General features: G+C 53.0%; 1 protein-coding gene across 1 annotated transcript; it reads right to left on the bottom strand.

The window, feature by feature from the left end:
* Window positions 1-9,077: 9,077 nt before the first annotated feature.
* On the bottom strand, window positions 9,078-9,701 carry LOC121503214 (uncharacterized). The gene has a single exon (XM_041777443.1). The coding sequence runs from the start codon at window positions 9,699-9,701 to the stop codon at window positions 9,078-9,080; it is 624 nt and encodes a 207-aa protein (XP_041633377.1).
* Window positions 9,702-11,934: the final 2,233 nt, after the last annotated feature.

Here is an 11,934-nt window from a genome sequence, read left to right as displayed (position 1 = left end):
CCGCAGAAGCTTGGAGGTAAGGGGAGGGGGTACTCTCGCCTCTCTTCCCAGCAAACGCCTTTCTTTTTCACTCCACTCACGCTTTCCACCATCCACAAGCCTTTTTTCCCCCGTTTTCCTTTTGGCACGCATACACAGCTGATCGCGGCTGATCGTAGTGTTGAGCAACGCTAACGCAGGAGCTCCTACAGCCGCGCTTAACAGCACGACACTCTTAGTGTTGGAAAGTGCTCGCGGCCAAGCTTCCCGCCCTTCCGCGATTTACATTTGATTCAAAATAAATAAATAAGTAAATAATTAATTCTATTAGTTTGATTAGCCTGACTGGTCTAACTGATTTAATTGGTTAGATTGACTTAATTGATTGATTTGATTGACCTAGTTAATTATTGATTTGATTAACCTGATCGATCTTATTGGTTTGATTAATAATTTAATTGATTTAGTTGACTTGATTGATTAGTTGCTTTGTTTGATTTGATTTGTTTAATTTATTTAATTTAATTTAAACTGAATTAATTGATTGGATTGATTTTGTTGAGCTGGTCAACTTAATTGATTTAAGTAATTTAATTAATTTTATTAAGTTAAATTTGTTTGATTGGTTTGGTTGGTTAGATTGTTTTAATTGGTTGATTGATTTAGTTGGCTTAGTTGATTGGTTGGTTTGATTAGTTGGAATTGTTCTACTAGTTGGTTGGTTGCCTGATTTAATTAATTAAACAATTAAATAATTATTAACCCGACGCCGTGTAAGGTCGCGCTGCTGGCAGGCGGAAAAAGGTCTCGGATCTGACCAAGCTCCGATTCCCCGCCTAGGCGGTGTCCCGATCAAGGGACTTCGGGGACCGAGTCGGGGCGGTATAACCCCCGTCGCAGAGCCAGGGGGAAATCCTTGGCCAGCGTGGGAGCTCGGCGCTGACCGACAAGCCGGCTATGGAAGAATTAAACCCCGTCGTGGGCGGAACAGCACTGGCGGGGTCGCCATGTGCATCGAGGGAAGAGGAAGAGGCAGCGGCGTTCACCAAGAGCAGAAAGCTCGCCCGATCGCCACAGCTGCACAAGACCCAAGGAGGGCAGAGCTCAGACTCTACGCCGCCCCCCAAGAGGTCACGAGACCCTGCAAGCCCGGCTGGTTCACCAAGAACTACGCCGGCCAAGAAATGCAAGGCGTCAGTAAAGGCAGCTTGCCAGCAGGATCTCCAGGAGATGGGAAAATTGCTGCATGAGGTTTCATTGAAGATGATGGACAAAACGACGCGTCACATCTCTATGTCCTTGAGGGAGATGATTGCCAAGGTGAAGTCCCTGCACTCCAACATCCTTGTAGCAAACAGAACGGCCGCGGCAGGTGTCAGCGACAGGCAGGAGAGCCGGGTCGCGAATAACCTGTGCCGGAAATGCGCCCAGATCACCCAAAGCGCGGACAAGGAGCAGCAAACGGCGACCGCCTGGAAAAAGGAGGCATCGGTCCAAACCGAGCCGTGGAGAAGGCTTAGCCAGCCAGAGGCGCCGGGATTACCCGCACCGGTGCTGGCCCCGCCACTCCCTCGTCTAGCGCAGCAGAAAAGCGCAAAGGCGCCCAAGAAGCCCCGTGCGAAGCCGCCAGCGGCTGTGCATGTTGCATCGGAGCAGCATAGGCCAGCCCGGAAGCCTGTGAGCCAGGAGAACCCCGAAAACGAATGGGAGGTCGTGGCGAGGAAGACCAGAACAGCGCGCCGCACTCGGCCAGACGCTGTCATTGTCCACGCGAGCGGCAAGTCCTACAGCGAGGTGCTCGCAATGGTGACGAGGAGAGACGACAAGCAGCTGTCGGACCTGGGACGCTGTGTGTCAAAGGTTCGCCGAACCAACAACGGCAACCTGCTCCTGGAGGTGGCGAAGGGTAGCGCCGAGAGCGCCGACAATGAAGGAGAACATCGAGAAGGTGCTCGGAGATTCAGCGTCAGTGCGCGTTACGACTGAGGACTCAAAAGTCCTCGTCTTGGAAGTGCGCAACATCGACACGATCGCGACGAAGCAGGAGGTCTGCGCCGCCCTCGCGGGCCAGTTTAACTTCGAGGTGGAGAGGGTAAAAGTGCGGAGTATGCGCCGCAGCTTTGCTGAAACCCAAACTGCAATAGTCAGCCTTCCCGTATCCCTTGCCAAAGCCGTCCTCCATCATGGTGAAGTTCGGATTGGATGGTCCATCTGCAGGATCCGGGAACGACTTGGTCCCGTGAGGTGCTTCAGATGCCTAGAACCAGGGCATATTGCGATCCACTGCAAGGGCCCTGTGGACAGGAGCGGTTGCTGCATTAATTGCGGCGAGCCGGGACACAAGGCGGCCTCGTGCAACAAGGAGCCGTCATGCTTCATATGCGCTGCGGCTGGAAGGAAGGAGACGAGGCACAAGGCAGGCGCCAGGGGATGCCCAGTCTCAGATAGTGGAAAGGGGAATCTTCGACCTCCATGCAGTTGATTCAACTCAATCTGAACCACTGCAGGGCAGCGCAGGATCTCCTGTCGCAGACGATGCGAGAGCTTGGCTCGGAGGTGGCAGTCCTAAGCGAGCCCTACAGGGTTGGTAGCAACCGCGACTGGGCCACTGACCTTTCTGGCAAAGCGGCCCTGTGGAGCTGCGGAGCGGATGCGCCGGAGATGCGCGACACCAAATCAGCGGAAGGGTTCGTTCGGGCGAACATTGGCGGAACCTGGCTATACAGCTGCTACTTGGCACCCAGCCTTTCACTGGAAGCGTTTGGCAGGGTACTGGACGAGCTGTGCAGCGACCTGCGTGGGAGGAGCAACGTGGTGGTCGGCGGAGACTTTAACGCCTGGGCCATGGAATGGGGGTCCTCTCGGACCAACGCCAGGGGTCGAGCGGTGCTGGAGACCTTCGCCTCCCTGGACGTAGTCCTTCTGAACGAAGGCTCCCGGCAGACCTTCAGCAGGGCTGGGGTGGGCTCGGTAATCGACCTCACCTATGTCAGCAGTGCGCTGGCCAGCCGCGCCCGATGGAAGATCAGCGAGGCCTATACCGCCAGCGACCACGAGGCTATCGAGTGCTCGATAGGCGCCGCGCCCCGCACGAGTGGGTCCCTACTCCCGGATAGGAAAGCGTTCCGGCAAGACACCTTCAGGCCGCGGGATTTTGCAAATGCCCTCGAGGGCTTCACGGCAGGCGAAGCAGACGGAGCCAACGAGACGGCCGAAAAGCTGGCTTGGGCCGTGGAGGGCGCTTGCAGCCAAAGCATGCTACTAAGAAGGCCGTTCAGAAAGCACCACTCCCCGGTGTTTTGGTGGAGCGAGGAGATCGCGGACCTGCGCCGTAAATGCCACCGCAGCAGAAGATTGTTGCAGCGAGCTACAGGCACCCCGCGCCTTCTTACGTGTAACGAACGCTACAAGGCAGCAAGAAAGGAGCTCAAGACTGCCATTAAGAAGAGCAAACGAGAATGCTTCCTCAAGCTGTGCGACGCCGCCGAGGAGGATCCATGGGGAGGAGCCTACAGAATGGTAGTAAAGAGGCTTAATGCGGGTGGCTGTGCCCCAACCGACCCGGCGACGCTGGAGAGGATAGTTGGCTCCCTGTTCCCGAGCGGTCGGCAGGTCTTGATCTGCCCCAGCACCGAGTTGGGCGACATCCGTTGGGTCATGGAAGCTGAGGTTCTCCTTGCCGGTAGAAGCCTGAAGCCCAAGAAGGCTCCGGGGCCAGACGCGATTCCGAGTAGAGCAACCAAGCTGACTCTATCGCTTCTGACTTCCGAAGTTGCAGGCCTGTTCAACAAGTGCCTTCTGGAGGGGACGTTCCCCGACAGATGGAAAAGGCAACGTCTGCCACCAGGAGAAGCATCGTCCTACAGACCGATCTGTCTGCTGGACACGATCGGCAAGGTATTCGAAAGGGTGATCTCAACCCGGCTGAGCCAAGCCATCGAAGCCGCTGGTGGACTCTCCCCGGAGCAATATGGCTTCACGAAGGGGAAGTCTACGCTGGACGCCATTGCAAAGGTAGTCAAATTGGCGCAGGATGCCATTGCCGGAACCAGGTGGAAAGGAGGAAGCAAGTCCTACTGCCTGGTGGTCACCCTGGACATCAGGAATGTCTTTAACTCGGCAGACTGGAGCCGTACGCTAAAGTCCCTGAGGAACTTTAACATTCCTGGGTACTTGCTGAACGTAGCTCACAGCTACTTCAGCAACAGGGTACTCATGATGGACACTAGCATGGGTCCCAAAGAGCACAACGTCTCAGCCGGAGTCCCGCAGGGCTCCGTCCTGGGTCCTCTCCTTTGGAACGCAATGTACGACGGCGTGCTGAGGCTTTCGATGCCAGTCAGCACCAACCTGGTTGGATTCGCGGACGACGTCGCTATAGTGGTGGTAGCAAAGGAGCTAGCATCTGTGGAGGCGCGCGCGGACATCCAAGCCGTAGAGTCGTGGCTGGCGGTTGCAGGTCTGAAGCTGGCGGCCAAGCGGTGGAGACTGCTAGCGTGCTGGTTGGAGGGACGAGAGGGCGATCAAGTACCTGGGCGTCATCATCGACACCCGGCTGTCCTTCAAGGAGCACCTGGAGTACGTCCACCAAAAGGCCAGCGGTACGGCTGGAGCGCTCTCCAGGATGCTGCCGAATACTAGAGGTCCAAGGCAGTACACGAGGAAACTCCTCTCATCTGTGGTGACCGCGCAGATCCTGTACGCGGCACCAGTTTGGGCCGAAGCTGCTTCGGTCAAAAGCTACATGCGAGGAGTGGAGGCGACCTACAGAGTATGCGCTATCAGGATCGCGTGCTCGTTCCGGACTATCTCGGAAGACGCGGCACTGGTCATCGCAGGCCAAGTCCCACTGGCGAAGCTCATCCGGGAGAGGAAGGAAATCTTCGCAGCCATGCAGGACAGGAGGGCACTGCCGTCCAGAGCAGAGCTAAAGGTTGCCGCTAGAAGGAGGAGCATAGAAAACTGGCAGTCCCAATGGGACTCCTCTTCTAAAGGCCGTTGGACGTACCGACTCATCCCAGACATAGCGCGATGGGTAGAGAGGTCGCATGGGCAGGTCAACTTCTACCTGAGCCAGGTGTTAAGCGGCCACGGATGCTTTCGCCATTACTTAAAGCGCTTCGGCCACGAGACGGAGGATTGGTGCCCGGAGTGCGGATCTGGCATTGTGGAGGACGCGGAACACGTCTTCTTCGAGTGCCGGAGGTTTGGCCTGGAGAGGCAGGAGCTAGAGGAGGTAGCTGGATCCACGATCAGCGCCGAATCCTTGGTACCGAGGATGCTCGAAGACCAAACTCATTTGCCGCTTGCGTGATGAAGACCCTCAGGACCCTGGAGCGAAGGCGGAAGGAGCGGCCGGAGTAGGGGCTTTTGCGCCCGCGAAGCAATGCCATGCGGCGGTACCACACGGCGTGAGCCCGTAGATAGGTAGGTATAAGTGGTGAGGCAGCCCTGGCCGCCTCCAATTAGAGCTGAGCTCCGTTTTGATCCACACCCTCGATTTGTTGTTGTCTGCGCCCCACTTAGTACCATCCCGTGTCATTCAGGTAAGCTAGGATGGCCGCTACTGGCTGCCTTCCAATTTCCCTTAGTGACTCGAGTTGGTGTGCTCCGAAGTGTCGGGCTCTTTGTTGTTGAGTGCCGGGCAGTGGCACAGCAGATGCTCTGGTGTCTCCTGCTCGCTTGGTTCCTTGCAGGTTCTGCATTGTGGGTTGTAGGGTAGACCCATCCTACAGGCTTGCGTGCCTGTTGGCCAGTGGCCGGTGATGGTTGCCGCTATCCTCCTGATGTCCTTTTTGCTCTTGGAGATCAGTTCTGCGGATCTCTTCCTATTGAATTCTGGCCAGCATAGTTTCGATCTTCTGTGCTCTGCCTTCGTCGACCATTCCTTGCTGGCTAGTTGTTTGAAATGGTCATGAATTTTCGTCTGGACTGAGTTCAGGGAGATCTGTATGTCTGTTGTTGCTGAGTGTTCTTCTGACCCTTTTCTGGCCAGCTCGTCTGCTTTCTCGTTTCCGTCTATGTCATTGTGTCCGGGTACCCAGGCTATTTGTACCCTGTTGTCTTCTGCTAGTCTGTTTAGTGCCCCTTTACATTTGGCCACTAGTTTTAAATTCGTCCGTGTTTGTGCGAGGGATTTGATCGCCGCCTGCCTGTCTGAGTATATCCTCACCTTGGTATTCCGGAGGCCTCGGTCTAGCGAAAGTTCGGCAGCTTTCAGTATCGCGAGAACCTCCGCCTGGAAAACCGTCGCTGACTCTGGGAGGTGGAAGTATTCCTCCACCTTCCAGCTCTCGGCGTAGATTCCGGCCCCTACTCCGCCGCTCATCTTTGAGCCGTCGGTGTAGAGTGATACTTCGTCCGGTTCGGTTACTCTCCCTCTCTTCCAGTCTTCCCTTGTAGGGTATATAGTGGTGTATGTGTTACCGAATCGCAGTTCGGTTGTCATGTAGTCTGTGTCTACTGTCGTCCGATAGTTTATCTCGTTCAGGATCCTGCAGTGCCCGGTGTGGTAGTCCTTCCAGCTTTGGCTAGCCTTAAGTCGTACCGCACCTTGTGCTGCAGTGTTCCTGATGAAATGCTCTATCGGTATTATGTTCAGGATGGCGTTCAGCGCCGCCGCGGGGCATGATCTCAGTGCTCCTGTGGCTCCTGCGCATGCCGATCTCTGTTTCCTTGTTAGTTTCTGTACGTTGTATGCCCTAGTTAATGCTGGCCACCATACTAGTGCTCCGTATGTGAGTATGGGTCTTACCACCGCTGTGTAAAGCCATATTATTATCCTGGGGTGGATGCCCCAGTTCTTTCCGAACATCTTCCTGCAGGAATAGAATGCTATGCTTGCTTTCTTGACTCTCTCGTTGATGTTTTGTTTCCATGACAGTTTCGCATCCAGTATCACTCCCAGATACTTTGCCTGCTGTGATATCTCTAGTTCTATGCCATCTATCTTTGGCTTTGTGAAGCTAGGGACCTTAGTTCTTCTAGTGAAGAGCATTAGTTCCGTTTTACTTGGATTTATGCCCAATCCGCAGGTTTTTGCCCATGCATTGAGTTTAGTAAGTGCCCTTGTCATTAGTTCGCTGATGACGTCGGGGAATGGTCCTGAAGTGAGTAGGACTACGTCGTCTGCGTATGCTACCACTTTTACTCCTTCGCTATTTAGTGTTCTTAGTACGTCGTCCATGTTTATCAGCCAGAGCAGTGGGGACAGGACTCCCCCCTGAGGTGTGCCCCTCTTCACAAATCTTGTGTGATGAGTGCCACTCAGTTCGGCTGTTATCCTCCTGCTCGTCAGCCAATCCATGCCCTGATGCCTCCCTCTACTCCTATACCGTTGAGGGAACTCAGGATGGAATCCGCATTGACGTTATTAAAGGCTCCTTCTATGTCCAGAAAGGTGGCCATGGCGTAGTTTTTGAAAAGTAGAGCCTTTCTATGTATCGCACTACCACGTGTAATGCTGTTTCCGTGGATCTGCCTTTCCTGTACGCATGTTGCGCATTGGAAAGGCTTTTCTCCGTTCTTTCTCTGATGTGGATATCAATGATCCGTTCCAGTGTTTTCATTAGGAAGGAGGTAAGGCTTATCGGCCTATAATCCTTGGCTTGGATGTGTCCCCTTCTTCCTGGTTTTGGTATGAAGACTACCCTCGCTTCCTTCCATGGAAGTGGTATGTGTGCTGTTTTAATGCATGCCTGGAAGATTGCTTGCAGCCATTTTCCCGTGCTTGCTTTCGTTGTTTGTAGCATTGCCGGTATTACTCCGTCTGGAACCGGGCTTTTGTATTTGTCGAAGGAATCTATCGCCCAATGGATTCTTTCCATGGTGATGATATCTTCTACTTGTAGCTGCTGGTCTGCCCCCTGGCTTTCCATTATTCTAGGTTCTTCTGTTTGGTTTCCTGGGAAATGCGTATTCAGCAGGATTTCCAGTGACTCTTCAGCCGACGTACTTTCTGTCCCATCAGGTATGTTTATGAGCGTGGGGCTTGTGTGTCCTCTCGATAGGATTTTACTTAGCCTCGCCGTCTTTGACTCCTTCAAGCGATTCACAGTAGCTGCTCCAAGATTCCTTCTTGGCTACGTAGATTGCCTTTTTGTATTCTTTGTGTATTGCTTTGTACGGCTGCCAGTCTTTGGTACCGTAACTTGTGTTGAAGGCTTTCCGAACTTTCTTTCTGAGCTCGCATAGCTCTTTGTTCCACCATGGTGGGTATGTCTTTTTAGAGTATGTTAGTCTGCATGACTCTTTGTAGGCTTTGTTCAGAATATTTGTGAAGTCCTCGACTTCCTTATCTATTCTCTCCGGGGTGGATCGGGTCTTGATCCTTCTGTCTTTGACCTTTGACTGTACAATCTTTCCGTATTTGTCCCAGTCAGTGTTTCGAGGGTTTCGCTTCGGCGCCGTTTCACATACCGGCATCACGATTTCGAAGAATATGTACCTGTGGTCTGAAAACGAGTCTTGTGTACAGACTCTCCAATTTCTTACCTTGTAATCACTATGCTCCATTTGGAGGGTTATGTCTAGGACTTCCTCCCAGCCCTGAAATCCTTCCGTGCTTGGAAAGATGAAGGTGGGCGTGTTTCCCTTGTTACAGATATTGACGTCACGACATATAATACTATCGAAGAGGGACTCACCCCTTTCGTTTGTCTCCTTACTTCCCCACAGTGTGTGCCTTGCGTTGGCATCGCACCCGAGGATGAGCGTCGTCTTAGTCTCCTCGGCCCACTGCATCACCCTATTGACCGCTTCAGGTGGTGCAGGTTCGTCGTGGGCCATGTAACTGGAGGCTATTAGTATGGCTGTCCCATCCGCCGCCTTGAATCTTGCCACTGCTAGATCTAAGTTGCTGAGATTGGGGTAAAGAAGAGCATTAAGGTTGTTTTTAATGATTATACCCGCCCTCGGCCTACCTGTCGAATTTGTGTACAATGTTGTGTATCCCTTTATGGCCATGCCGGAGATTTGTCCGTCCCTCGTCCATGGCTCTTGTATAAGGCCGATGTCGATGTCCTTCTCCCGGAGAAGGACCCCCAGATTAGCTGAAGCGTGGGAGCTGCGCTTCAGGTTTATCTGAACGACCGTCGGCATTAGATCGGGGTGGTGTTGGGGGTGCTGTCGTCGATCGCCAAATCGTCCAGCAGCTTATTGGCGTCCTCGACTTCATCTTCCAGGATGTCGTCCGGTTCGTCTAGGAAGACCTTCACCTTGGCTTTCCGGATGCCGTACCGGACCTTGTTGTCTGCTGCCTTCAGCTGTTCTAGGCAGCGCTGGTTGATTAAGAACAGATATGGCTGGCTGGACTTAAATTCTCGCTCAGCTCTGAGAATGGCCCAGTCCTCCATGTCGACTCCCTTATTCATTGCTCGCAGAGTCTTGAGCACCCTTTCATGACTAGACAGCCCCTTGGGCAACCAGATGCGAACTCTGGGTCTCCTTGGGATGTCCTTGGCGGGGACTAGCTTTATGCTAATCCCCTTCCATGCTTTGCTTAGTCTGGCAACGAAATCCGCCAGGAAGTCCCGCGAAAACTCGTCGTCGCACCTGATTACCCGGTGCCCCCTAACCATGTCTGAGGAGTCAAAGGAGGGTGACTGGCCCGTTGGCTCGGACAGTAATTTGTCGGTTACCATCTCCGCCAGCTGGGTCTCGACCTCCTCCCATTTCTCCATCAGAAGGCGCCCATCGTCGTTGAGCTCGTCTATAAGTGCCATTGCGTGGCTGTCTCTGGCCACCTCGCTGAACTTTTTCGCCGGTTTGACGAACGTGGTCGGCCTCGGTGCTCCCTTAGCGTCCTTGGCTCTCTTTGGAGCGCTCTCGCTCACCTCTTGTTGCGCTTTGCTTGAGGAGGCAAAGACGTCTCTGGGTGCTCCTTCTTACTGCTAGAAATTTCGGCTTTGCCCTCCTTTTCATTCCTCGCTATTTCGGCGAGGATGAAATGGGCCTTGCTTGCCTGCGCCTTTCGTTGTTGGTGGGTCCACGGTTTTGTCTTCCCGTGTTCGCCGGTCGCTTTGGCTTGGCTTGCCGCCGCTTTAGTGTGCTTCGGTTGTATCGTTTGAGGTGTGCTTGTCTTTACACCTCCCTCTGTATTGGACGGAGCTAGCGTCTCGTCGTCTGAGCGCAGTAGCTCCTCCTCGTCCAATTCGCTTTCCGTCGATTTGTGGTGGGGTTTTACCTCCCCCACGAGGTCCGAAGCGGATTTTTTAGTTGTGCTCATTTTCATAAACGCCCGCGTTGCTCGACAGGGCGAGCGCGGCGGGCCCGAGGGGTTCGGGGCATTGAAGGAAGTTCGACCGTGGCTTCGCCCCTAAGCCACGGCAAGGCTCGTTCCGACCCAGGGTTGCCCGGCCCTGGGAAGGCTCCGTTCGAACACAGCTGGTTTAACCCCTCAGCTGCGAACCTTATAGTCAGTGAGCACGGGTCGCTTTACACGCCTGACTTGAGGGGAGGTAGTTTTAAGACTTGCCCATGTCTCGGTAGGGATTGGGAGGCAGAGGATTATTAGGTGAGGGATTCACTGGAGGTGCCGCTCGCATTGGCCGTACCGCAGTACGTTTCCAGGAGGTACCACGCGGAGGACCTTCTCCCAGGAGAAGGTGGTGTCTATCAAACCGATATTCACCTACGAGTCGACTTGGTGTACCATTTGAGCCAAGGAATATTCGTCAACAGTTGCCCTGTTGACTTTGCCTTGGATTGGTACACCCATACCACCCCGTGAGCCCGTACTTCTACGCAAAATCTTTTCCGTCTTGTCTAATCAGTAGTGTAAATTTTTGTAAATGTAAGATAGTAAATAGTGGAATAAATCTCGAATACAAAAAAAAACACACAACTGTATATATCCGGGCATGAAGCCATAAGTTACGTTGCCCAATAAGGGCCAAATTATATTTGAATTATGACCGCAACGAACAAGCGTACACATTTCTTAAAGACAGACTGTAGGGACCGCGACCTACATTAACAACAAAAGCTGGCCGCACTAAAACAGTCGCGGCCGCGCTCAAAACATTTCCCTTCTCCGCTGCCGACGCAAGCCGACGCGACAGCGGCAGAGGCAGCGACATTTCCCCTCCGGGACAAAAACAAATACGATCGGCATGTAAATAAACACGATCGAAAACGTAAACAGAGACGTAAACCAAGCCGACGACCGTAACAAAAATCATCCCTAATTGTGACGCGTGCCAAAAGTGTTTCCCCTCCTACTCACTCACTCGCCGAGCTGGTGGCTGGGTTCTCCCGCACCAACTTCGCGTGGCCGCTGGGCAAGCTCCGGGCCAGGGCAGCGGGACGGGAGCGGGATTTGTCGCCGCTGGGTTTTCCCGGGCACAGATCCGGCGTGGGCATTGGCCTGCTGGGTCTTCCCGAGCCACGTGCTCGTCGCCGCCGGCGCGTGCTCCAAGATTTTCCCCTTTTTCCCTCTCCTCCCGTCCGATCTGCATTGTCTCCCGCCACGGAGGAGCACCTGGCCACCGCCAGGGTTGCCGTTCAAGTTTCCCATTTCCCGAAGCCAGAGTTCCCCTTTTAAAACGAGCCCCTTTTCGCTGCCATTATTTCCCTAGAAAACTCAATAAAAACTCGGCGTCCATGTTCTGGCCGTCTCTAAAAATATAAATATTTCTGGAAAGGAATCCTGGGCCGCTGAGGTTCACCCCGGCCCAAGACACATCCTTACAAACTAAATCTGAAATTTTGAAATAACATAAAGTAGTCATACCTCAAAGTGAAAATGAAAATATTTTGAAAAACAGGACAACTTAACTTATTTCTGAAGATGTTCTGATGACTATTACTATTATATGTTATTTCAGAATCTCGTAAATTCACTTTTTTTCAACATATTTTCATTCAAGATATTTCAAAGTTTCGATTTTATCCTTAATACATTGTGCAATTTTTCATTGTTTTCGTATGCATAAAATATTTTCTGGTGGATATGGT

This window comes from Drosophila kikkawai, chromosome 2L, assembly GCF_030179895.1.
Source record: "Drosophila kikkawai strain 14028-0561.14 chromosome 2L, DkikHiC1v2, whole genome shotgun sequence".
NCBI classification, from domain to species: domain Eukaryota; kingdom Metazoa; phylum Arthropoda; class Insecta; order Diptera; family Drosophilidae; genus Drosophila; species Drosophila kikkawai.
The sequence above is the reverse complement of the archived record's forward strand: the minus strand, read 5'-3'. Positions and strand labels throughout refer to the sequence as shown.